The 27,689-nt window shown below is 40.2% G+C and overlaps 1 protein-coding gene across 1 annotated transcript in view; it reads left to right on the forward strand.

Moving 5' to 3' along the window:
* The window catches only part of VPS8 (VPS8 subunit of CORVET complex), a 261,296-nt gene that overhangs the window by 127,449 nt on the left and 106,158 nt on the right, over positions 1–27,689 (forward strand). The window contains exons 33-34 of the mRNA XM_058662177.1: positions 3,123–3,212; positions 8,640–8,686. Of these exons, the coding sequence (XP_058518160.1) occupies positions 3,123–3,212; positions 8,640–8,686 (137 nt within the window). The remainder of the gene's footprint in view (positions 1–3,122; positions 3,213–8,639; positions 8,687–27,689) is intronic.

The raw sequence follows: 27,689 nt of genomic DNA on the forward strand, positions 1-27,689 counted from the left end.
AAAAAACTGTACATTTTGAAATTTTTTTATATTTCAAAATAATGTTTTAAAGATTTATTTATTTTTATTGCAAAGCCAGATATATAGAGAGGAGGAGAGACAGAAAGGAAGATCTTCCGTCCAATGATTCACTCCCCAAGCGCCTGCAATGGCTGGAGCTGTACTGATCTGAAGCCAGGGTCCAGGAGCTCTTCCAGGTCTCCCTTGCAGGTGCAGGGTCCCAATGCTTTGGGCCGTCCTTGTCTGCTTTTCCACAGTACTGTGACGTCAGTCCTCCCACCTCCCCCCCTTATGATTCTCCACAAAGAAAGCTTTTTATTTTTTTAAGTTCTTGCATTAATGTTTTCCTCACTGTCTTAAGGAGATGTCCTTTATTAAGGAAATCTTTTTTTCCCCTTAAATCTGAGATACAGTTGGTTTTAAATACAAGTGTCCAGTTTTCCTGCAGCAGTGATTTTAAAGATTGCTTTTGTGCATCACCCAGTGATGCTACCTTTGTCATAAGCATGTGAAGAGTCTGTGTGCTTAGCCTGTTGTGTAGTGCCTTTTCCTGTTTTACTGGCACACTCATCTGTCTGCATCAGTACCACTCTGTCAAATAGCACTGTTATCCATCTTGCTATCTTTAAGAATCTTACCCTTGCGTTACTTTTTATTGTTCCAATTTTAGAGTCAGCTTCTCAAGTTCTACCAACATGATTTTTAGCTTTAGGATTCTTAACAGACTGTGTATCTAATCTGTTACTTTGAAGGTAGTTTACAATCTATAATATTGAGTCTTCCAATCAGTAACTATATGGTATTTCCTTTTTTAAACATTTTTCGGTAAAATGATATGATTTTCTTTGTAGAGGTTTTCTGCTCTTTGTTACGTTATGTTTAGTGCCATAATTTTATATTATAGTACTATGATTAATGGTATTTTTAAAAATATTTCAGTTTCTAGATAAGCATAAGGTTTACTACGAGAACTTCCATAGAAATTTTCTTCTATTTTTAGTATGTTGAGATTCTTTATGAATGGATTTTTAAATTTACCACCTTTTCTGTCTTAGGAGTTTTGTGGTAAATTTTTTTATTTTAAACCAACCTTGAATAGCATAAATAAATCCAGTTGATTCTGACAGATAAATAGATAGATAGATAGATAGATAGATTAATATATTGCTGGATTTCATTTTGACTCAAGGCATTTGTTTCAATATTTGTGATTAAAATCCATTTGTAACTTTGTTTCTTATATTGTGTCATTGAATGTAGATGTTAAATGTGAGCTAAGAATTCCTTTTCTTTACTGTCCTCTGTAAGGGATTAATGTTTGAATTTCATGTTTTGCTAAAGATGTATTTTTATCTATTTGAAAGGCACAAAGTGATTGATTGATTTGCTAATTGGTTCTATATCCGTCCATTAGTTCACTCCTCACATGGCCACAATGGCCAGGGCCAGGTCAGACCAAAACCAGGAAGTAGGATTTTCCTCTGGGTCTCCCATGTGTGTGCAGGGATTCGGAGCCTGTGTTTTTTCCAGACAAAATAGCAGGGAGCTGGATTGGAAGTGAACCAGCTGGGACTCTAACCTGTGCTTGTATAGGATGAAAATGATGCAGGATGTATCTTTACACGCTAGCCCCAGAATTATTTTTCTTAAGTTGTTCCCAGGCCTTGCTAGTAAAACTATTTGATCCTGGAAGTTTTCATACAAAATATTTTTAGTCAATTGGTCAGTTTCTTCAGTGATCAAAAATAAATTTAGGCCTTTTATTTCACCTTAAGTCACTTTATTAAATATAATTTTTAGAAATGTATCAATGTTAAAATTAACAAGTTCTTATGATAAATTCATTGATAATCTCTTGGCCTCTGCATCTGTGGGTTCCACGCCCATAGGTTTGGGTAACATATTACATCTTTACTGAATACATGCAGACTTCTGATCAGAGTTTTTACTTAACGTTATTATTAACAACTATTTACATAGTTTTACATTGCACTAGCCAGTGTTAGTAATCTAGAGATAGTTAAAAATATACAGGAGATTGTGCCCTTTTATATAAGATTTTGATATCCACTGAGGTTTCTAGAATCAATCTTCTACAGACATTGAAGGGTCACTGATTTCTTACTATAAAACTACTGCTTACTACAATCATTATTAGACACATAATGAATATTGTAGTCATAATGACTTTACATTTTATTCGATGATGTACTTTGATGTACCATGTTGGTCTACATTTTGTCTCTGCATTTTTGCCTTGTATCAGGAGTCTTGTCCTTAGAGGAAGTGCAGTTGGAAAGATGCAAGTTAGATGACAGAAACCAAATAAGAAAAGTTTCAAGCATAGTCATTGTTGTTAAGGACAGTTCAAGAAGAGGGCAGATTGGAAGTCTTTAGATTTGACAGAAATAGATCTTACTAATTTTTAATTAACAGTGGTGACTTTTTAGTTTCATCTGTGAGTTAGAACCTCAAGTTAATTTTTCAAGACATATTTAGTTTCTAAATTCACCATGCATTAGAAGTTAAGTTTCAAAATCTTTAGCCAAAGAAATTATAACTATACCCTTTCTCGTTTTTTTATTACTTTTTTATCTATTAAATTTTTTATTTGTTCAGTAAACCATTTTATTCCATAAATCTTGACTGAAAGAGAACAGAATGTTGATAGCCTAAAATGAGCATTCACTGTGGCATTTGCTTTGAAAGTAGCTTTTTAGATCTTCAAAAAGAAAGAAAAGCAATAAAATGCAATTGTATATTTCATAGTAATGAAAAACTGACATTAAGCTCAAGATTGAAAATTACTGACAGAAAATTCAGAAAGCTTTTTTTTTTCTTCTGCTCATGCCCAGAATCCAGAGTCTGAGTGCTTTTGTTTTCTGGGAATTCTGAATTACCTTTTTTTCAGTAAGGTCAACTTCTGATTTTTCACACAGCACGTGTCTTATTTTGTTCATTTATAACACACCCTTTTAATTGAAGCCCTGCATGGAAGTCTTTTGAAATGAAGTAAGCTTGTGTCAATATTTAGGCAGTTAATCATGTTGCATCTGTGGATTTTCTATGTTAAAGCTATGATATAAATGTAACGATGACTTTGTATTTTCCTTTAACTCCAGGAACTTGTGTCCCTGAAGCCCTGTAAAGCTGCAGAGCTGGTTGCTACCCACTTTTTTGGACAGATTGAAGCAGTCATTAAAACAATTCAGGTATATATTGGGATAAAGCCTCCAGTGAAGAAAACATTATTGAATCTCTACCTGGGAACTTTTGATTATAGAAATTTCAGTCGATAGTAGCCATTTAAAATGTGTGTGTGTGTGTGTATGTGTGTGTGTGTGTGAGAGAGAGAGAGAGAGAGAGAGAGAGAACGCAGCTGTGTGATGATCTCTGAGCCTTGAAATAAGTGGGTTGATCATTGTACATAACAAATATTAAAATCAAAAAGCCAATTTGAAACTATAGCCTGTTCTTATTCTAGAAATTATAATCCATGGAAGCTCACCTCTCTCTCATTTTCTTTTTGCTGAAGGACCAACAGTCCTGTTCTGTTTGAGATTAAGGCTATTTCTCCAGAACTTTGTCATGCCAAAGTTGCGTTAGTGCCAATTACGTAGAATTTTTCTCAGCTGACTGAATATTGACAAGTTCAGTCAGAAGCACTGCTCAGTGGACCCAGTATCTTACTTATTACATACCATGGCAGTGCTAGTGTTGAGCTTGTTTATAGCCCTTATGGGCCACAAATGATAGAGGGAGGGAATAGGACAGTGACAGGGACCAAAATGACTTCTCAGAGTTCTCAGGTATCAGTAACAGTGGTAGGAAGTGGCTGAACAAGATGGAAACTGGAGCATTGAGTAGAGGGCAGCTCGCATAAGAGACGAAGTTGTGGAACTCATTCATTTAAAACATATTTTTTGTCCATTCTATCCCAGTGTGCTGGGCCTTGGGGACACAGATAGAAATATAACCTTTTCTGTCATTTTTGCCATTTAACAGAAAAGGGTTTATGCAAGTATGGAACAGTGTTATTCAAGCTTCAGTAGAAATATCTAGGAATAAGCGAGTGATGGGAAAAACAACCAGAATTCCTAGAGCTACATAGGCTGAGTCTTAAATGATTGATACAATTTTCAAAGCAGAGACTTGGAAATGCTTTCCACACAGGATTCTGGATATGTACAGAGAAGTGGGAAGCAGCACACATATTCACAGAACAGTCAGATCTACGTCAAACATGATGTGGTTGGCAATTGGTGTAAGTGGCATTAGATAAAGATCTGAGAGGTATGTTGGAGGGAATGACTTAAATTTATAGAGGCTAGAAATTATACCTAGGACCTAATATTGTGTTAATGTATTTTTTTTAAAGATTTATTCACTTTATTACAAAGTCAGATATACAGAGAGGAGGAGAGACAGAGAGGAAGATCTTCCGTCCGATGATTCACTCCCCAAGTGAGCCGCAACGGCCGGTGCGCACCGATCCGATGCCGGGAACCAGGAACCTCTTCCGGGTCTCCCACACAGGTGCAGGGTCCCAAAGCTTTGGGCCATCCTCGACTGCTTTCCCAGGCCACAAGCAGGGAGCTGGATGGGAAGTGGAGCTGCCGGGATTAGAACTGGCGCCCATATGGGATCCCAGGGCGTTCAAGGCGAGGACTTTAGCTGCTAGGCCACGCCGCCGGGCCCTGTTAATGTATTTTTTATGTGTAATGCTGAGAAGCTTATACTTTCATGTGTACTGAAGAATTATTGATGTGTTTTAAGCAAAGGAATGACATCATTCAATCCTTCTTAGAGAACATTAACTCTGGCTGATGTTGTGGAGAATGAATTGGCACCAAGAGCAAAGGAAGGGGAGTTGTCAGTTATGAGGCAAGAGAGGGTGAGGGCCCGGCATAAGATCTCAAGAGCTATTTGAAGGAGCCAGGCTGTGATGTATCAAGCTAAACCATTATTTGCAGGGTCAGCATCCCAAATGGGTTCTCTTTCATGTCCTAGTTGCTCTATTTCTGATGTGACTCCCTGCTAATGCACCTGGGAAAGCAGTAGAGGATGGGCCTAATTTTGGGTCCCTGAACCTACATGGGAAACCCAGAGGAAACCCCTGGCTTTTAGCCTGACCCAGGCCTGACCATTGTGGTCATTTGGGGAGTAAACCAGCAAATGGAAGATTCTCTGTGTCTCTCTTTCTCTGTGTGTGTTCTCTCTATCTGTAACTCTGCCTTTGAAATAAGTGAATCTTTTTTCTTCCCCTAAAATAAAAGATCTTTGAAAAGTAACAATGTATAGGGCTTGTGAATTAGTTGAATGTGATGAGGGAATTTAACATTGACTACTAGATGTCAGATTGGATTGTCCAACATGGTGATCTCCATTAACTCAAGGTAAAGTTTCCTCCATTCATTCAGTAAAAATGTATAGACCAACTGTGCACACAAAACATTAAGTGCTAACAGTACAGAGATACAGAAATGAAATTCCTTGTTATCAAGGAAGGAGACAGGTAAGCCAACAATTCCAAAACAATTTGGCTGGAGTGTGGGGCAGGTACTTCCCAGGGAGCCCAGGTACATGGACAAGCACCAAGTGCAGTCTAGTGAGGGTGGATACTGCATTTCTGAAGGAACTTTCTCTGTCTCCAAAGCCTTTCTCCCTTGTAAAAGTTAGTCCTGCTGGAAAATTCTGCTTATTGTGAGGGTGGTGCTGTTCTTTAAAATGTAAGATAATCAGTTGCAGACTTTTTTCTGTCATTTCCAAAGTTATTAAGAGACAGACCTAGTAAAAGATTACAGTGGTGTTCACCACCCTAATATAAAAGCTTAAATGTAATAGTTGAGAAAAAAGGTGGTCATTTGACTAGGTTTTATTTGTAGACCTTAGTCATTGCTTTTAAAGCCATGAAATGTTTATTTGATTTCAAAGCTTTGCAAGAATCCTACACAGATCTTAAAAGGCATCTTTACTTTTTGTTGGCAAGGAATACACCTCTAATTATTTTCAGAATTCCTAAAATGAAAATAAGCTAACATGTTGTATAATTAGGAAGAAAAGTGCATAAAATGAAGTGATAGGCGAAAATAGAAAACTGTGTGTATTTATGACTGTTTATGAAGAACTAGACTATAGTAATATAGGGGAACTCAGTGGAGGTGGGGAAGGGACTTGGGGAGGGAATAAGGGAAATCCCAGGGCCTATGGAAATGTATCACAAAATGATAATAATAATGCAAAAAAGTAATTAAAAAAAGTTTTTGTTGTGAGGTGCGAGTGAGATCAAGCCAGACAAGTCCAGGGTGTATTCAAAGTGTCTTTATTAACAAAGCTTGGTGATAAAAGAGTCCACTAGAAATTAGCAAATGACAAGTCCATATGACAATCCAGTCTGAATCAAAACCCTGAGAGAAACAAGTGGTCATTACCGTTAAACTGAAGATTTATGTCCCAGCTTCCCCAGCAATGTAAGTTATTCTAAGAGACATGCAGCAAGCAACCTGGACGCACTTACAAAGCTGCAAACATTCACCTTTCCTTGGCTTCTCGGTCCACATTCCGTTACTGCTAGACCTCACTTCTGGAATTCTCAAAAGTATACAAATTAAAAATACAAAGCATCTTAGCATTAACATCTGTTCTGTCTCGCCCAAACAGTTTATAGAGGTGAGGAATACAGATGCACAGGGCCATGTTCAGGGGCTACCTGTTCTCGGAAGCTGTCCATGCAGAGCCAGAGAGCAAGCAGGCTGGGAGGCCAAGAAACAGTGTGCTAGACATATGGAAGCACTGGACCAAGAGAGCGAGCTCCTCCTCCCTATCACAGTCCTTTATGGGGGCTTGTGAAGGGCATGGTCATGTGACAATGCCGTACTGCCCCCTCTCAGGTTCCATGTGATGATATGTGAGTGTCACAGTGGGCAGAAAGGATTGTGTGGGTAGGGAAGGCGTTGACTTTCAAGCTTGTGACCCTGAACTAGCTGCATACCCCACAATATTTTATTTGAAAGAAAGAACTGGTCATCTTCTGTTCCACTCCCCAAATGCTTGTAGCAGCTAGGGCAAAGCTGGTTGACACTGAGAGCCAGGAGCTCATTCCTGGTCTTCCACATGGGTGGCAGGAACCAAGTCGCTGAGCTATCACTGCTGACTGTCACACTCTGCATGAACAGGAAACTGGAGACAGCTGCTAGTTTTTGAGCCCTGGCACTGCTGTATAGAATGCAGGCATCTGAACCTCTACGCTAAACATCCACTCCTACAAGTATATATGTTAATCCTTTTCAAATTTAAGAGAGCCACCCCTACCTTTTTACAGGTGAAATTTGAATCAGAAAATAAAGAAGTGGTCAGGCTTCACTCCACAGAAGGCTAAGCTGTTGTTTGCGAATCCCAAACCCTGAACTGGAGTGTTGATATGAGTACAAGGCATCCTTGAAAGCAGCAGATGATGGTTTAAGTACCCAAGCCCTTTAGTGCAGTGTGCATCTGTGCATCCAGACCAAAGATGGAGTCCGTGTGAAAGTGTTGAATAAATATATCCTAACAGTAGGATGCTGGACTCTCTGATATTGTCCATTCCTATAATGTTGTGGAACACTTCAATAATGGGATGATAAGTTTATGGGTGTTCATGAAGGGCTTCCCATTGTAATACTGGAGAGGAAATCAAGGGAGAGGGAGAACTGGGGGAGGGGGAGGAGCCATCCCAGAGCCTATGGAACTGTATCATTTAAAAAAAAAGGGTACTAGTCCCCTTCTACCCACATTGGAAACCTGAATAGCATTGTCCTGGCTTCCACCTGGCCATCTTGACTGTTGGCGGCATGTGGGGAATGAACCAGTGGATGGAATATTTCTCTCTCTGTACCCTTCAAGCAGATTAAATTAAATGGGAAGACAAGACAATGATAATTTTTGGCTCAGATTTCCCAAGAACCTGTAAATGCTTTGCATTTTGGTAGTATTTGAAGTTTTATCTCATTTAGTCCTTGCTGTTGTTCCTTGCAGAAGGCAGAGAAGCTACCACTGTCCTCTTGTTTTTCCTCATGAAAGGAAACTGAATTGCCAACAGGGACAAGAGACTTGACTTAGACCAAGTCACGTAATTAATGAATGGCAGAGGCTGACTGCTAGCATGTTACAGCTTGATTGCCATCTCTTCTGCAGCTGATTGTGTTTTGGAACGAGAGCTTTCCCTGGTGATGGTTGTTAGCGTGAGCCTCAAGGTCTCACCCAACCTAGATGAACTACGTCACAGCCAACTACTGTCACTGAGGAGAACCAGGCAAGGCAGTGATCAGTGCAGCCAGAACTGTCAGGAGAACAGTTGTAAGCCCCTGCTGCTGTGAGGGCCCTCTACTGGAAACAGATTGGGGTTATCTTACTAGAGGTCTTTTGGTGATAACAAGGGGCCTCTGTTCCCTCTGCACTCAAAGTGGAATGTGTGACGGTGATTAGAGTTACTGAGAGGACATAAAGGACGTCCAAATGATTCCTTAGAATTTCTCAGATGGTACAGAAAACTTAATTGAAATCATTGTTATGTTTGCATCTTAAAGGGGCAGTCTAGAGTAGTTCTTTATTGTTGCTTAATTAGGAAAATCTGTCTTAATTGTATTTTCTTTCCTATCCAGAACCAGGTGTTGCTTTTCAAATTTTTGAGAAGTCTTCTTGACCCAAGGTATGTTATTAAACTTCAGCTTTTCATAATGCATATATTAAGAATAAATGGCAATAAATTGAAGTTAAGATATTAACCCATGAAATCCCAGGGGTATCATTAACTTTTTTTTTTTTACCATTAACTCTTGATTTTGAACATTAGCAGCAGAAACCATTATAAAATATCAAAATGCACGATCTGAAAATAGAATGTATATTGAAGGAATAGTTCACTTTCCACTTGCACGTGAGCATCTTGGTGAGTTTTTGTCAGTGTAAGTGATGAATCCTCACATGAGGATGTGTTTCTAGAGGTCTTTGATGGCCACTCAGCTTCCCCTTTCCTCCTTGGTTTCACTTTTATCTCTTCTAAGCTCTGGAGCGATAACTCTGCTTCTTAAAGTATTTGTCCAGTTCCCAGCTCACCCCTGCAATTATTACCTCTTAAACTCTCAATTGCCATCTTCAGATTTAAGTAATTTCTTGGTAGAGTGGGAAGTTATAACATGTTTTGCAACTGCTACTGTGGAATTTATGAAACAAGATAAACCCAAGGAGATGATGATCTTAATAAGGGATTTGTAAGCAAAATAGGCTTGTCTGTGAGATCCTAAAGTTTCGCTGTGACTGAATTAGTAGTTCTTTGAGTGTTCAGTATAATAGCATTTAACATCCTTCACATAGTAACCCTTGATCAGAGTACTAGAACCACATCGGGACCAGGGAGGAGAGCTTTCTCTGGTCCGAGCCTGGCTCCACCTCTGGACCCCCCCTCCCTTGCAATGACCATCGGGATCGCTTCGAAAACCCCTCACAGCAAACAAACAATCATACAAACTAAAAAAAAAAAAAAAACAAACCTAAAATAAATAAACAACAGAAAATAGAACTTGAAATCTGACAGGAAAGAGCTGGCATGGATTGGCTCATGCCTCGCTGGGTGGGTCACAAAGATTAGTTACTCCTCACCATGGTGTTGAGGATTTTCCTGCACACCCCCCCCCAAAAAAAAAATGTTCTGCACCTAAAATGTTGACATATATCTTGTTAGAGTTACAAGCCAGTCTGGATTATCCTAAAATCTGCCAAGATCAGCAAAATTTTACTTCAACACAACAACTGGCTAAATACTAAGATGAAATGGACACGAAACAGCTGAATGGTGCCTTATGGCCATTTTAAGGTGTAGAGCAGCCGGTCCTGTATATGAACTAAAATTGAAATGTCAATGAGCTAATCATAGGTGGTGGTTAGGACTTGTTTTCTTTTTCTTTTTTTTTTTTTCTTTTTAATACACTGGTTACTCAAAACCATGTCAATTCCATAACATTGCAAATTGCTGTTGATGTTATATTGGGACTCTTGATTGACTGTGATGATATTCTGCCAGCTCAAACTTCAGACCAGAAAAGGTCTCCCCAAGAAACTATTCAACCCATCTGGACAATAAGTAGCTGGACTCTATGCTTGGTATATGTTTGCAAGGAAAGAATCTTGATTGAATTTGAACTGTAATACTGCATCAAGGTGGAGGAATCCACTGGGGGGAGGGGAGGGGGAGGGGGGGGGATTCCCAGAGCCTATGAAACTGTCACATAATGCAAAATAATTAACAATAAAAAAATATATATATATATACATGCCTGTGCCTAGTCCGACACAACCAATGGGAGTGGAGATATTTTGATGCACATGAACAGTTAAGCATCACTAAGTGTAATATCTTAGAATAGCATAACTTTAATATCAGATATATAAACTTTTAGTTTTATTAAAATATATACTGGCCATTAAAAATGTTTACTTTAGTGATTGAAATATCAATTTTGGTTATTCCAATATTCTGTGTTTTTTTTAAGTGTGAAGATACTAATACTTTTTATTGCAATACTTTTTACATTTTTTTATACTGATTATATTGTTGATCAGTATGGAAGGATTGAGGTTTAGGGAAAATTGGGTGAAGTCATTGCTTCCAAATTTGCTATTTCTTCTTCCTGTTTCTGAGGGGAAGAGAGAGACAAAGGGGGAAACCACTGATGACTTTCCACACATCCCAGTACCCCAGGAATGAGGAACCACCACCTTCTATCAACCCAGAGTCTCAATGTGTACATATTCTGAGGGTTTTGTCCAAGTGGTTTGGATACTTTTGAAAAGCTACCAGTTTTACAGATGTAAGGATGATATACTCTTTCCAATGTCCATTAACTCCATTCACCGAGATTTTTTGCTGTCATCGTTTGTTTGAGGTAGTTATCCAGTTTGTTCTGTTTTCCTTTTTCTGCTACAGCACCAATGAGCTGCCATATTCTTTTACAGCAGGGCCTGTGTCCACTGCTCCACCTATTTCATTAAGTAGGACATGTTCTTTCACGCAAGTCCAAGCACCTGGGCCAGGTGTCCCAAGCATTATCAGATACCCCACCCCTGGGGCTCAGGAACCTGACACCCACCTAGTAGGCAGGGGCCCCAGGACCTGGGTCAAGAAACTCAAGCACTGCGGGATCCCCCATCCCTGGGGCTTATAAACCTGGCACTCACCAAGTAGGCAGGCCCTGGGACCCAGGCCAAGAGACCCGAGCCCTACTGGATCCCCCACCCATGGGACTCACAGACCTGACACCCATGTAGTAGATGTCAAGCCCTGCCAGATCCCCCATCCCCTGGGAATCATGAACCCAGCCCCTGCTGGGCCTAGACTGGCATGACTCACCTATCAGTATCCACAATCTCTTGCACAGCCTGGTCTAGTCTAGTCTGCCCCCGTTCCAGCTCTTACTGGTGGGTGCTGCAGCCTATCCCAGCCCAATCTAATTGCTGTCCTGCTCCTAATGTGAACTGTCTGGTATTGTGGCCTTCCTGCTCATGCTGCTCCCTGCCCTGGTTCTCGGATCTGCCAGTAGGTGTTATGTGCTGGCCCAGACTGGTCTGTGTCCAGACCTGACCCACATGTATACCAGTGGGTCTGGGCTACTCATTGCCTTGCTTCTTGTGCTCACCTGTGGGTACTGCATCCCAATGAAGGAGTTTCCCAAGCTCCTCCGTTGAGTCTCCTCCTAGTGGCAGTTCTCGCACACATCAGTGCATCATTGGCCCTGGTTGACTTTGTCTACTTCCTGCCCTGACAAGAACAGTGGTCTTGCTCAACTGGCCACACCCATGCTGGTTTTTTGCCGGAGTCCAGCTCCAGCTGAGTTTGGAGCTCAAGAAGGGCGCGTGAAATCAGCGTAGAGAGAAGAGACGGACCACTACAATTTCAAGATCATTGTAGACCACGTGAGAAAGCTGTCCGCTTTATTTATATAGCAGTACAAGGTTTTCTTTGGAAGCAGTTTGACATAGCTTAGGGGGGCACAATTTACAACAGCTTGAGAGATGAATGAAGGAGGATTACATATTCCTTGCTTATTTTGGCTTGCCAGCCCCCACCTGCTCTCCTCAAGGCTAGGCTGTATCCTTGACGCCGCCTGTGACAACCAGACCCCAATCTTGAATTATGTAAGAGTTAAAAGGTCTGGGGCCTTGGTTTATGGGGATTGGGCCATTGACATTAGTTGGCCATTAGGCCTGCAAGCTCAGCCTTTAGGGTCACAGTAACAGGATAGCCTTTAGGGTCACAGTAACAGGATGGCCTTTAGGGTCACAGTAACAGGATAGCCTCTAGGGTCCCAGTAGCTGTATTTTTTGTCATAGCAGTTTCAGCCCATACTCCCATCACTTCCATTAGTTTGTGAAATTATTATCAAGCCATTTCCCAGAAGGCATGCTATATGTCTGGGCCAGATTTCAGGGCAATAGGTAGGCATGCAATAACGTGTCCAGAAACAGCATGGGTTTAATTGTACTTCTGTGTGCAGTTAAAGGCCCACTCACCAAGACATTATCTATAACATTAACTCTCAAGCTCATGTTGGTTGCAAAAGCCATCTCACAGGGGCAAACAAAGTCTCAATAGATTACAGAATTCTTAGTGGGGTGGTTGAGTGTCCATGCAAAAGGGAGGTGAAACTGTGTCAAGGTGGTCAGAGAGAAATCCGCCAGGCCCTGCCAAACAGCTGGAAGCTCCTCTGGGCCCAGCCAAGCAGGGGAGCTGTTCTCTTCACACCTTCATGTTATTTATACCTACTGCATGGACCCAAGCGGTTTTTGTTATTAGTTGTTGCAGCCTAGTGATACCTAGTCTGTGCCCAGACACAGCTTTCACATGGTTCAGCCGGAATCAAGACCTACCTAGCCTGGCCTGTTCTACATCCATCCTGGCTCCTACAAGTACCAGTGGGGGCTGGAGTCAACCCGAGACTGAAGCTGCACAGTCCCAAATGCACACCCTTGCTGGTGCAGTCTGTAGCCATGTCCAGCCAAGCCTGCTGTCCGCAATCCTACTCTCATTCTCACCATTGGGAACCCCAACCCAGCTGGGGTGTCCCCTTAGCTCCCCAGCAAGGCCTGACCCCATCCGCAGTTCTTGGGCGAGCCAGCAGAGATTGCAGTTCCACGGGGGTGAGCCCACATTTCCACCCGTCAGATTCTGCTATCAGACCCACTTCTCTCACTCTTGTTCTGCCCTCCAAGCCAATTTGGTATTGGTCCGCTACTTACATACACATGTCGTGGACTTGTCTCTGAAAGTCCCTCAGCTGTAATTCCTAACCTGGGCATAAAAACTACAGGTCATCTCTAACCACCACATGTGCGATCCCATCTTCCCCCTGTAAATCAGGACCCCTTAAACTGTGAGGGCTGGTGTCAGGCATCCAGAGGCTCTTTGCCCAGCACCATTGGCCAGGGCCTTCCAGGGGGAGCCATGCAGCCCGGCTACAGACACCTATGTGCATCAAAATAAAAACTTGCAGAATGGGGTGGTTCTAGAAGCTCCTGAACATCTTACCCCCATCCCCCAGGAGCCAGTGTGCTCAGCTGTGTGTACCTGCATTGGTTAGAAAAGCCTCCAAATTGGCGTCCCATAGTCCCACTGCAAATGCCCCTGCACCTGCCCCAAGACAGCCATGCAGCCCAGCTACAGGCACCCATGCGGAACAACAACAACAAAAAAATGTCCAGGATGGGGTGGGGGTGGTTATGGAAGCTCACTGAGTGTCTCTACTTGTCAGGGATGTGCTCAGCTGTACATACCTGCACTGGCTAGAAAAGCCTCCAAGCAATGCTTTTTTTCTTAAAGAAAAAAAAAGCTTAATCTTTTCATCGTGAGCAGATTATGATGCATTTAGAGTTAAATAAATGTGTATGTGCCAGTGTTTAGAAAAAGCCATGTGACTATCACCACACCAGTTCAAGACCTTTTCCAAGTATCCATGCTTTATTCCCTCTCTTCAAATTATTACTGAGGCTCTGCAGCTTTTCAAATTTCTACTAATCATGCATATTTCCTTCAGGGCCATGATGGGTTCCAGTCTACTTCTGGAAATTACTGGTAGATTTTAGAACTGGAATCAGGGTGCAGGGGGCAGGAAGAGACCCAGAAAGAGGACAAAGACTAGGAGGGGAGCTGTGAGAGACATGGGAAGGGACAGGGAGGCCTGAGCTGTAGCCGACCCTTTCTCCAGAGCTTTGCTCTGGGTCCAGTTCCCTGTGCCGCCTCAGTGTTGTCTCTTCCAGTTAGAACTATTCTCTTAGAGCCTCACTCTTCTTCCTCTAGACTAAGTGTTTTAGCCAAGTCCTTTTCCCCAACCATGCTCCCTGGAGACATTGAAGTTGGAAGGACAGAGAAGGCTTAGTTTTGAACTTGGCAGCATTCCATATGTAGTGAAGTGTAGAAGATGATGGTGACCCAATTTGCTTTTTATAAATTTTTTAATTAAAAAAAATACCACTGTTAATGTTACATAAATACCAGCAGTATCATCTGCTCGGGTAATATTCTCAGTCTGTCAACTTGAAGTTATAAAATGGCAAATCATAAGCACGTCAGAGATCTTCAGTGGAATGTCTCGGCTTGGTTATTGTCTGTACATAGATTTGAAAGGCATTATTAGATGTAGGACTTTTTAAGGACAAGTGTAGAGGTTGTTTAGTGGAAACTGCAAACATTTTACAGGGAGCTGCTGGGATTAGAACCAGTGCCAATATGGGATCCTGGTGCATGCAAGGCGAGGACTTTAGCTACTATGCTACCTCCTTTTATCTTCTGTGGAGGCAGGCATTAATTTAGATTATGCTATAAATTTATTTTTGAATTTGATATTTAGCATTTCCCTCATTTTCAGATAATGAGTATTTTAAGTGATCAGATTTGAGGCTAATTGAGAAAGACTTATTCAACCCACAATGTAAATTTCTATTACAAATAAATATGAATTCTGGATTGAAGATAATTAAGAAGGTTGAACATAAAGGGAGTAAGAAAAGGAGATGAAGTTCTTGTTTTTCTTGTTTTCAGAGTTGATTTTAGAGAAGAGTTCTTAATTTAATAGAACGTTCATGTTTGGTGCTTTCGAATTCTGGCTACACAGGATTACAGGTACACCTGCGCGCGTGCGCGCACATACACACACACACACACACACACCATCTCCTCTGCCACCAGTCCAGCGACCACTTTTCAGATGTATAGGGTGCAGACTTCTTCGTCTGTCAGCTTTATAAGCGTACACACATACATCATTCTTTTAGTAGATATAAAAGTACAAATTACTTCCCTCCATGCTACAATCAAAACTCTAATTGCTTTGCCAATTTCTGTACCATGTGAGGTGTTTTTTCAATGATCTATTTATTTTATTGGAAAAGCAGATTTTCAGAGAGGGGAGACAGAGAGACAATGATCTTCTATCCACTGGTTAATTTCCCAAATGGCCACAAGGGCTAGAGCTGAGCTGATCTGAAGCCAGGAGCCAGGAGTTTCTTCCAGGTGCAGGATCCCAAGGCTTTCAGTCATCCTGCATTGCTTTCCCAGACCATAATCAGGGTGCTGGATGAGAAGTGGACCAGCTGGAACAGCCCCTATAATTCTGTTTTTCTTTGAACTTCTTTAAGTACTGTCATACTGTTAAGGACGGGAAAGAGAGAGAGAGTGAGAGAGAGAGAGAGAAAAGGACCTCCTAATGCTGATTGAGAGCAAGGATGAGAAGGAAGCCAAATGTGTACTAGTTTCCATTAGTCTGTGAATGATTGACTTCCCATCACATAGGAGCCTCTTTAACTGTTGACTAACCTGAAGTGTTAAAGGGTTGGAATCTTTAGGTACTGCAAAAACTGTAGTGGGAAACAAAAGGATCATGGAAAAAGCTATAGGAACAAAACAACACTGAGAATGGGCAGACTGGTCCTGCTGGGCAGTTTTCACTGACAGCCAAATGGGGACTCTTTTTGCCTTTGTTTCTTCTCTTTCTGTTCTTTTTTTTTTTTTGCATCTCTTTCTGTTCTTAAGCAGCAATTTTTTTTTTATGCTCCAGGTCTCTTTCCCTCATAAAACTCCTGTGCCAGCATTCTGGAGAGGAGGGAAAATGAAAGTTATTTTAAGATGAGGACTGCTTGGATGTGTGTGTCATAGCAGAATGATGCTGTTTTTGTTTTTGCCCCCAAAACCTGAGTTAATAAGATCCCCATTCCTTCTATTTAGCTTATGCATATTTGATTTAACATTTACACATGTCATTAAGTTGGTTTTGTTTTGTTTTGTTTTGTTTTGTTTTGGTTTGGTTTGGTTTGGTTGGGGGAAGCTTAATTCTGGCAACAGCATTGTTAAAAGGAGCAACTCCTCTCGTTGAATTCTTATGTATATTTCTTTATACCCAAGTTCTTTAAGTTATTTAATTATTTACATAATTTGATTGGTAGAATTAATTGACCCACTGGTAGCATCTGTACACAGAAAGATTAGATGGTTTGGTGGGGAGTTGGGAGGGTAAGGGAAAAAAGATTAATCCTGCAGAAGCAAATTACTTGCTTGAATTGAGGCCAGTAGCTTGGGAGAGAAAGGATTTGCATTCTCTTCCAATTCTCTGCTTCAGGACAGCTGCTCCATAAAACTCCACTCCACCCCCACACCCTGTGTGCATTCCTGCAGGCCAGGAATCCTCCCAGGAGCCCTGCTGATACACTGACATCCACAGGCAGGTTCTTTGTGCAAATACGTTGAAGGATGATGCAAAAGAACACTGATGGGCTTTATGAGGCCTTGAGCTGCAGAAGGAAGAAAGAGAATGAGCAAGTGTGTATACTCCGAATGTTTTCCTCAGTGTGATTTTCCTGGTAATGTCAAGGGAGCCTTCGTGAACAGTGTCCTGGAGGCCTCTGAAATATCGAACATGATTTTCTTGTAGGGAAGAAAACACATAAAATGTCACATTGTATTTTTAAGCCTTTAATCAAAGTAAAGTAAAAATTGAACATTGCTAAGATAATAAATAACTTTGCCAAGAAGCAAATATAGATTATGGAAATGGTTATACATTGGGCTTTGGTTGAATCTGTCAGTGTTTCTATGGGTATTTTTGGAGGGACATTTCATAAGATATTGATGGTGTTGAAATAACATCTTTTAAACTTAAATTTGAAAATTAATTTATGTATGTTAATGAACTGTGGCGTATAAAAATACATTCGTACTTCAGTAAGCTCCTTCAGTGACCAGCATGGCAGTCAGCTAAACCAGGCTTACTTCCATGTGTAATATCTTTGGAAGATAAGGAGATAAGGAGATATCAGAAAGCTCTAGAAAGAAATTGAATTATGTGCATATTTTTTACATAATGCTTAACTTTGATGTATTGTGAAAAAATTATTTTTCACCAAAATGAACTCAAAACTTCTCATTACATTCTTCCATGAACTGTGTGTGTGTGTGTGTGTGTGAAAGAGAGAGAGAGAGAGAGAGAGAGACAGAGAGAGACAGAGAGACAGAGAGAAGGAGAAGAGGGGCAAAGTTTTATTAGGCAGATAGTATAAAAACTCCCAGCAGCAGGAGGGGCTGGTGAAAGAGGACCAAGCCCTCTGCCGTGAGTTTTTTGAAGTATTCATATTTTGCTAGCAGCTCAATTCAGTGTTTCAAACCCTAATACATCATCTGGTCTTTAGGCTCTCTCTATTGATAGACACTCATATTTTTCTATTTTACAAGGGGAAGGACATATACTTCTTGGCATATATAATCCTGATTTTTCTGCTATGTAACTGTTTCTGCTCACTGCTGTTTTGCTTTGTTTTCTTCTTTGTTTTCATTATTTTTCTGCCTCTTGTCTTAATGGAACATTTTACATGAATCCAGTTTGCTTCTTTTGGTATATCATTTATGTTTTTTCTTAAAAAACATTGTATTGGTTGCCCTTTTGTTTTAATGCATTTACAACTAATCCAATCCATCTAGCATAGCACTCTAACACTTTCTGAGTACTGCAAGTACTTTATAACATACATTAAAGCAGATTATTCTTGCCTTTGATCCCTTGTAATGTTGCTGTCATTCATTTTGCTGATCCAGAAAATATAATAACTGAATACATTGCAATTTTTCTTTTGAGCAGACCATTTTGAAAGATTTAATTTCACTTTCATTTGTGATTTGTCTAAAGTCCTTCCTTCATGTCATGCAGCCTCAGACCTCCACCACTTCCTTCTGAAACACATTTTGCTGGACAGGTGTACCCAGAAGCAAGTTCTCATTTTGTTTGGTGTATTTATGAATGTTGTTTCTCCTTCACTTTGAAAGGGGATTTTTCTGGATATATATTTCTAAGCTAGTGGTAATTTATTTTTTCCTTTCAACGCTGTAACTATTCCACTGTACGCTTTTCTTTGTATGGTTTATCTTGGTCCTATAAAGATAAGGTCCTCTCTGTTGCCTGCTACTGGCTCTTTCAGTATTTTCTCTGTTTGATTTCCTGCAATTTTAATGAGATATACCAAAGGTTATGTTTTGATGTTTATCTGGCTTGGTACTCTCTGATATATAATTTTGTGCCTAGCGTTAATTTTGAAGGATTCTGCCACTGTTTCAAACATGTTGCTTCCTTGATTTTCCTCTGAAATTACTATTATATGTACGCTACATGCATTGTAGTTGCCTCAAAGTTCTGGGAGATTTTCTTCTATCTTTTTAATTTTTTTACTATTGGTTAATTTTTATTTGCATAAAAAGCAGAGCTACACATTTACAAAAAATACAATGCCAGCATCATACTAAATATTAAATTTTGGAGGCCTTTCCACTAAAATCTGGAACCAGGCAGGGATGTCCACTGTTACCACTACTCTTCAATATAGTGTTTGAAGTCCTTGCCAGAGCTATTAAGCAAGAAAAAGGAATTAAAGGAATCCCAATTGGAAACAAAGAACTGAAATTATCTCTATTTGCAGATGATATGATTCTTTACATAGGAGAACCAAAAGACTCAGTCAAAAGACTATTGGGACTCATAAGAGACTTTGTCAGGGTAGCAGGATACAAAATTAATTAACATGAATCGATGGCACTAGTGTACACAAATTATTACATGGCTGAGAACAAAATTGTAAGTACAGTCCCCTTTAAATGGAGAGGACTCTTAAATACCTAGGAATAAAGCTAACCAAACATGTGGAAGACCTCTGTGATGAAAACTGTAACACATTAAAGGAAATAGAAGAAGACATTGAAAAATGGAGAAACTTACATTGTTCCTGGATTGGCAGGATCAACATCATCAAAATGTCCACATTACCAAAAGTAATATACAAATTCAACACGATCCCAGTCAAAATCCCAACAACATTCTTCTCAGAAATAGAAAAGAATATACAAAAGTTCATCTGTAAACACAAGAGACCACAAATAGCCAAAGCTATCCTGAAGAATAAAAACCAAGCTGGAGAAATCACAGTTCCAGACCTCAAGACATACTACACAGCAGTGGTCATCAAAACAGTCTGGTACTGGTACAGAAACAGAGAATAAGATCAGTGGAACAGAATAGGAACATCAGAAAAGGGAGCCCACACATGTATAGACAACTAATATGTGATAAGAAAACTGAAAACAGTCCAGGGAAAAAGCCTGGTCTGTTCAACAAATGCTGTTGGGACAACTGGATAGCAGCTAACAGAATAAAGCAAGACACACCTGTCATATTATACGAAAATCAGCTCTAAATGATTCAGGGACCTAAATCTACACCCAGAAACCATCAAACTATTAAAAACATAGGATGCACTCTCCAAGAAATAGAAACGGGGAAAGACTTCTTAGAAAAGATGTCAAAAGCACAGGCAGTCAAAGAAAAAATAAACAAATGGGACTACATCAAACTAACAAGCTTCTGTACAGCAAAGGAAACAATTAACAGTGAAGAAGCAACTAACAGAATGGGAGAAAAAAATTTTTGTTATGTTTTTTATTTTTTGTTTTGTGTTTTAACTTTAGGGAGAAAATTTTTGCACGCTACACAAATGATAGGGAACTAATATCCAGGATTTACAGGGTTTCAAAAACCCAGGGACAGAGAAAAAAAAAAAAAAGAAGAAAAAAGACAAACCAAAACAAAAAAAAAACCTGTGAAAAAAATGGACAAAGGAAATGAACAGACATTTTTCAAAAAAACAGATTCAAATAGCTAGCAGACATGAAAAGATGCTCAGGCTCCTTAGCCGTCAGGGAGATAAAAATGAAAACCATATTGAGGTAGCACCTAACTCCAATGAGACTGGCCTACATTCAGAACTCAACTAACAACGCCTGCTGGCATGGATGTGGGGAGAAAGGTACCCTTCTTCAGTGCTATGGACTGATGGAGAGAGCTTAGAGATTTGCAAATAAACCTGCCATATGACCCAGCTATCCCACTCCTAGGAATATATCCAAAAGAAATGAAAACTGCCTATGAGAAGGGGATCTGTAATCCTATATTTACAGCAGCACAATCTATAACAGCAAAGACATGGAAACAATCCATATACCCATCCAAAGAGGAGTGGTTAAAGAAAATGTGGTACATCTACTCCACAGAATATTATTCAGCCAATAAAAAGAATGAAAGTATACCATTTGCAACTAATTGGTTCCAACTAGAGACCATTATGTTCAGTGAAATAAGTCAATCCCAAAAGGACAAATACCATATATTTTCTCTAATATAAGGAAACCATCATGCAAATTAGGCTTCTGTATTTTCATTACCCACGTGTTATCCAGTGGCATATTATTTTGAATCCATAGTGCTGTAATTTTTGTTGTTTTAACTTCGTATCTGTTGTTGACCTTATTTCGTGGCTTCTCATTTAAGGGAATGTATAGTGATGAAGTAATAGAGACTACCATATCCAGATGTGAAGATACGTTGCAATATGCATCCGTACTTCCAAATCAAGATGGACTCCCAGTGAAACTGTTGGACATATCTAGACAATGGGATGCTGGACTGTCTGACACTGAATGTACCAGCAATGTTGGGGCACACTTAAATAACAGACTGACGTAATTATCACTCCTCATAAAGGACTATACTGTAGTAACAATATAGGGAAAGTCAGTCGGGAGGGGTAGGATTGGGGCCAGGAGACTCTTAGACACTTAACTGTACCATAAAATTCAAAATAAAAATTCAAAAAAATTTAAAATACTAAAAATGTTAAAATATCTTGGGGAAAAAAAAGAGCTACAGATTAGGAGAAAAAAGCAAAGAGAAATTCCTTCTGCTGGTTCACTTCCTAAGTGGCTGCAACAGCTAGGACTGAGCCAGGCTGCAGCCAGGAGTCAGGAACTCCTTCATTCTCCTCTGTGGGTGGTATTGTGGGGTGTGAGAGATCAAGCCATATGATTCTAGGATGTATTAAGGAGTGTTTATTAACTAAGCTAAGTGACAACAGGGCCCACCGGTAATTATCAAGTAACAAGTCCAAATGGCAGTCCAGTCTGAATCAAAATCTGAGAGGAACAAATGATTATTGCCATGAAGCCCATACATTAACCTGAAGACTTATGTCCCGGCTTCACCAGCAATATAAGTTATCCTAAGAGACATGCAGTGAAAAAACTGGACACACTCATAAAGCTGTAAGCATTCACCTATTAAAAATATATATATTTATTTTTTTAATTGGAAAGTCAGATATAGAAAGAGGAGAAGAGACTGAAAAGGTCTTCCATCTGCTGATTCACTCCATAAGTGACTGCAACGGTCAGAGCTGAGCCGATCTGAAGGCAGGAGCCAGCAATGTCTTCCAGGTCTCCCACACAGGTGTAGGATCCCAAGACTTTGGGCTAAACTCGCCTGCTTTCCCAGGCCACAAGCAGGGAGCTGGGTTGGAAGCAGGGCTGCCGGGATTAGAACCGGTGCACTTATGGGATCCTGGCAAGTTCAAGGAGAGGACTTTAGCCACTAGGCTACCATGCTGGACCCAAACATTCATCTTTTCCTGACATCTCTGTCCACATTCCATTACTGCTAGACTTCACCTCTCTTAGAACTGTTGAAAGTGCACAAGTTAAAAATAAAAGCATCTTAGCATTAACATCTTTTCTGTCTCGCCCAAGCAGTGAACAGAGGTGAGGAAAACAGACGGACAGGGGCCGTGTTTAGGGGGCTGCCTGTCCTGGATCTGTCCATGCAAAGCCAGAGAGCAAGTGGGTACTGGGGAGGCCAAGAGTCAGTGTGCAAGAGCGAGGAAGCACTGGACCAAGAGGGCGAGCTCCTCCCTATCACTGTCCTTTATGGGGACTTGTGAAGGGAGTGGTCATGTGACAATGCAGTACTGCCCTCTTTCAGGTTCCATGTGATGATAGGTAAGTGGTCAAAGGTGGGCAGAAAGGACTACATTAGTTAGGGGAGATGTGACTTTCAAACTTATGAACCTGATCTAGCTGCCTAGGACCACAATAGTGGTGGGGACCCCATCCCCTACTGTCCTCCCTGAAACATTAGCAGTAAGCTTGATAGGAAATGGAACAGCCTGGACTCCAACTGGTGTTCTGATATAGGATGCCAGCCTCACAAGCAGTGGCTTAACTTGCTGCACCACAACACCGGCACCACAACACTGGCCCTATTCTTCTTTTGGGATTTTAGTTTTGGAAGTTTCTATTGACATTTCTCCATGTTCACTGATTCTTTGATCCACTCTCTTTACACTAGGTTGTTAAATTCATTCTTCATCTTTATTAGTGTTTTTTGTTTCTAGTGTTTTGCTTTGATTGCTTCTTAGAACTTCTGTCTGCACTTAGGTTATCTGCTTATTTTTGCATCTTGTCTGCTTTTTCTCTTGGAACCCTTAACATGTTAATTTTAGATGTTTTGAATTACTGGTATGATAATTCTCTACCACATCGGAGTCTGGTTGAGATGTTTGATGTTTCTCTTAAATTGCATTTTTACTTTTTATTGTTTGGGGCTTTCTTGTTTGGGTCCACATATGTTGTAATTTTCCATTGAAAATTACACAGTGTACTGTGTGAAAAGAACTGGCACATAAGATTTTTCTATGAGAGCTTATGTTGCCTGGCTAAAAGTTCAACTATGTTTACCACTATAGGTGCCTAAGGCTGATGTTTCCTCTGGTGTTTGCTTTTGTCTCCTATCATCTTAGGGCTTCCCTAGATACTTGTTCTTAAGTAAAGTCCGGTATGTATAGTTCTTCACATTATATTCTCCTGTTGCTATATAGGAGTCATATTAATACTGTCATAGAGTGTGGAGGAGGTGTAGTGTTCTCTACTCCCATAGTTAGCCTTCAGACCTTTAATGAATTTTTGTACATCTGGTGTTTGTTTCTTAAGTACTACTCAGCTCTTACACTCCAACCCTGTGAGACAGGAAGTCTACAGGTGGGTGTTTCTTTCACCTACACAGAAGATTAGAGTAGATGAGGACTGAGTATTTCATTTCCCCTAGGTTGAATAGGCTCTTACTAAAATCCAAGTCAGATAGGCTCTGATAAAAAATAGTTGCCCTTGAGGGCAGTGTAGTAGTTTGTAGTGGCTGCATTAGCAAAGCTCCATGAATGCATGCTTCAAAGTTTTGGCTGCTAGAGGTATGAGATGAAGTAGTTAGCAGGTTAGCACCTTCTGAGAATTGTGTGGAGGATCTGGTTCATGCCTTGTCCCCAGCTTCTGGTGGTGTGCTTGCATTCCTTGGCTGGTAGAATCATCACACTCATCTTAGCCTCTGTCTTTGTATGGTGTGCTTGTGCATAAAGGGGTGCCTTCTTATTGGGGTGTTCAGCATATTGGCTCAAATGCACACCCTGTCCCATTGGAGCCATGTTCTAACTTTAGTCATTACATCTGCAAACACTCCTGTTCTTCCCAAATTAGGCCACATTTTGAAGTACCAAGGGTTAGTACTTTATCATATGGATTTGAGAGGGATGTACTTTACCCCTTCACAGCAGGCTTTGTTAGGAAGAATAGAAAGTTCTGGCCTGTTTCAGAATGTAGAATTCAGAATGGGCTACCTCTTTCCCCCAATGGAAGTATCAGGGAGGAAGTTTTTGTCTTATTTTTTTTCTTTATTATTCTTAATTCATTAATTACATTGTATTATGTGACACAATTTCATAGGTACTTGGATTCTCCCCATCCCTCCCCAAACCCTCCCACCATGGTGGATTCCTCCACCTTGTTGCATAACCACAGTTCAAGTTCAGTTGAGATTCCCCCATTGCAAGCATATAGCAAACATAGAGTCCAGCATCTTATTGTCCAGTCAAGTTCAATGGCTTCTTAGGTATACCCTCTCTGGTTTGAAGACAGAGCCAGCAGAGTATCATCCCAATCAATTAAAAGCTCCAACATACCATCAGCAAAAATTTACATCATTATGGAATTAATTGACATAGTAATGAGTAACCAATATGTTGAAAGTAAATGCGAGTCCTTAACCACCTTCTGTGACCACCTCATTGACATTTCAATTTTAGTTTATACACTACATATAACACACATAACATAACATGTTATACATAACATCATATCATCTTAAATTAAGGCAAACATGGTATTTAACCTTTTGGGATTGGCTCATTTCCCTTAGCATTATGGTTTCCAGTTTGGCCCATTTGGCCACAAAGAACTGCATTTTGTTTTTTTTAATAGCTGAGTAGTATTCCATGGAGTAGATGAGCCATAGCTTTCTTATCCAATCCTCTGCTGATGGGCATTTTGGCTGCTTCCATGTTTTTGCAATTACTGATTGTGCTGCTGTGAACATAGGAGTGCATGTTGGTTTCTCATAAAACAAGTGTTTTGGATATATTCCTAGGAGTGCTATTGCTGGATCATACGGTATGTTGAATTTGAGTTGTTTGAATGTTCTCCATACTGATTTCCATAGAGGCTGTACCAGCCTGCAGCCCCACCAGCAGTGGAGTAGGGTTCCTTTTTCCCCACAACCTCGCCAACAAGTGTTGTTGGTGCTTTTATTCATGTGGGCCAGTCTTACTGGCATTAGGTGGTACCTCATTGATGTTTTAATTTGGATTTCCCTTATTGCCAGGGAACTTGAGCATTTTTTCATATGTTTATTTGCCATTTGGGTTTGTTCCTTTGTGAAGTGTCTGCCCATTTCCCGTGCCTATTTCTTGAGTGGCTTGTTTGTTTTGGTGTTTTGGTTGTTTTGTAGTTCTTTGTATATTCTGGAGATTAGCCCTCTATCACCTACGTAGTGCACAAAGATCTTCTCCCATTCTGTGGGCTGCTTTTTTACTTTATTGATTGTTTCCTTTGCTGTACAGAAGCTTCTTAGTTTGATGAGGTCCCATTTGCTTATTCTAGTCTTGATTTCTATTGCTTTTGGAGTCCTTTTTAGGAAGTCAGGACCTACCCCTAGATCTTGCAGAGTATTTCCAACATTTTCTTCCAAAAGTTTGAAGGTTTCTGGATGTAGGTTTAGATCTTTTATCCATTTAGATTTGATCTTGGTGTATGGTGAGAGATGTGGGTCTATCTTTTGGTTTCTACAGGCTATCAACCAGTTGTCCCAACAGCATTTATTGAACAGACCTTCCCATTTGCCAGGATTATCATTTGTCCTTTTGTCAAAGATTATTTGGCTGTATCTGTGTGCGTTCCCATCTGGTGTTTCTATTCTGCTCCATTGATCTTCCTCTCTATCTTTGTGCCAGTACCAGGCTGTTTTGATAACCACTGCCCTATAGTATGTCCAGAGGTCTGGAACTGTGATTCCCCCTGCTAACTTCCTGTTCTTCAGGATGGTTCTGGCTATTCGTGGTTTTTTGTGTTTCCAGATGAACCTTTGAATCATTGTTTCCAGTTCCGTGAAGAATGTTTTTGGTAATTTGATTGGAATTGCCAAAGGCAATATAGACATTTTAATGATATTGATTTTACCTATCCAGGAGCATGGGATGTTACTCCATCTTTTGAGGTCTTGTTCAATTTCTTTTTTAAGTGGTTTGTAGTTTTCCTCAAATAGGTCTCCTACATTTTTGGTTAGGTTAATTCCCAGATACTTCATACTTTTCTCTGTTATTTTGAATGGTATTTTGCTGGTTAGATCTTTTTCCATCTTGGGGCTGTTCGCATACACTATGGCTGTTATTTTTGTTCATTAATTTTGTACCCTGCCACTCTACCAAACTCTCGTATAAGTTCTAGCAGTCTCTGTATTGAGTCTCTTGGCTCTTCTACATAAAGAATCATGTCATCTGCGTATAGTGAAAGCTTGACTTCTTCGTTTCCCATTTGGATTCCTCTGATTTCATTTTCTTGTCTTATGGCCTCAGCAAATACCTCTAGGACTATGTTGAATAGCAGTGGAGAAAGTGGACATCCCTGTCTTGTTCGAGATCTCAGTGGGAAGGGTTCCAGTTTTTCTCCATTCAGTATGATGCTGGCGTTGGGGTTTTCATATATGGCTTTAATTATGTTGTGGATTTTTCCATCTATGCCTACCTTGGTTAGGGTTTTTAGCAGGAAGTGGTGTTGGATTTTGTCGAAAGCTTTTTCTGCGTCTATTGATACTATCATGTGATTCTTGTTTTTCAGTTTTTGGATGTGGTGTATCACATTTATGGATTTCCTTATGTTGAACCACCCCTGCATTCCAGGGATGAATCCTACTTGATCTGGATGAATGATCCGTTGGATGATTTTTTGAATTCTATTGGCTAGGATTTTGTTGAGTATCTTAGCATCAATGTTCATCAGAGAGATAGGTCTGTAGTTTTCTTTCTCTGTAGGATCTCTGTCCGGTTTTGGGTTTAAGGTAATGTTGGCTTCATAGAATGAGTTTGGAAGGGTTGCTTCCTTTTCTATTGTTTTGAAGAGTTTGTAGAGGATTGGGGTTAGTTCTGTTCGGAATGTTTTGTAGAATTCTGTAGTGAAGCCGTCTGGGCCTGGGCTTTTGTTTGTTGGGAGGTCTTTAATCACTGATTCAATCTCTGCTTCAATTATGCGTTTGTTCAGTTCATTTGTTGCCTCTGGGCTAAGTTTTGGCAGGTGGTGTGAGTTTAAGAACTTTTCCATTTCTTGGTGGTCTTCTGATTTGTTGGAGTAATTGTAATTTGTTGGTCTTCTGATTTGTGCCTTGTAGTAATTTCTAATTATGTTCTTAATGGTTGCGGTGTCTGTTGTTATGTTGCCTTTTTCATCTTTGATGCTGTTAATTCTTGCTTTCTCTTGTTTTTTCTTTGTCAGTCGGGCCAGCGGGGCTGTCTATTTTGTTTATCTTTTAAAAAGACCAGCTTTTTGATTCATTGATTTTGTGTATTTTTTTTTATTTCTATCTGGTTGATTTCCTCCCTTGTTTTGATGATTTCTTGTTTCCTGTTGTGTGTGGGGCTCATCTGCTGCTGCTTTTCCATTTCCTGGAGTTGTGTGGTTAGTTCCTGTATTTGGCTCCTCTCTTGGGCCTTGACATGAGCTCCAATTGCGATGAGTTTACCCCGTAGCACTGCTTTGGCAGTGTCCCACAAGTTTTGGAATGTTGTGTCAGAATTTTCATTGGTTTCCATAAATTTTTTGATCTCATCTTTAATTTCTTCCCTGACCCATTGTTCGTTTACTAGCATATTGTTCAACCTCCAAGAGTTTCCGTATTTCCTGGGGCATTTTGAATTGCTGATTTCCAGCT

Source organism: Ochotona princeps, chromosome 3 (assembly GCF_030435755.1).
Source record: "Ochotona princeps isolate mOchPri1 chromosome 3, mOchPri1.hap1, whole genome shotgun sequence".
In the NCBI taxonomy this organism is placed as follows: domain Eukaryota; kingdom Metazoa; phylum Chordata; class Mammalia; order Lagomorpha; family Ochotonidae; genus Ochotona; species Ochotona princeps.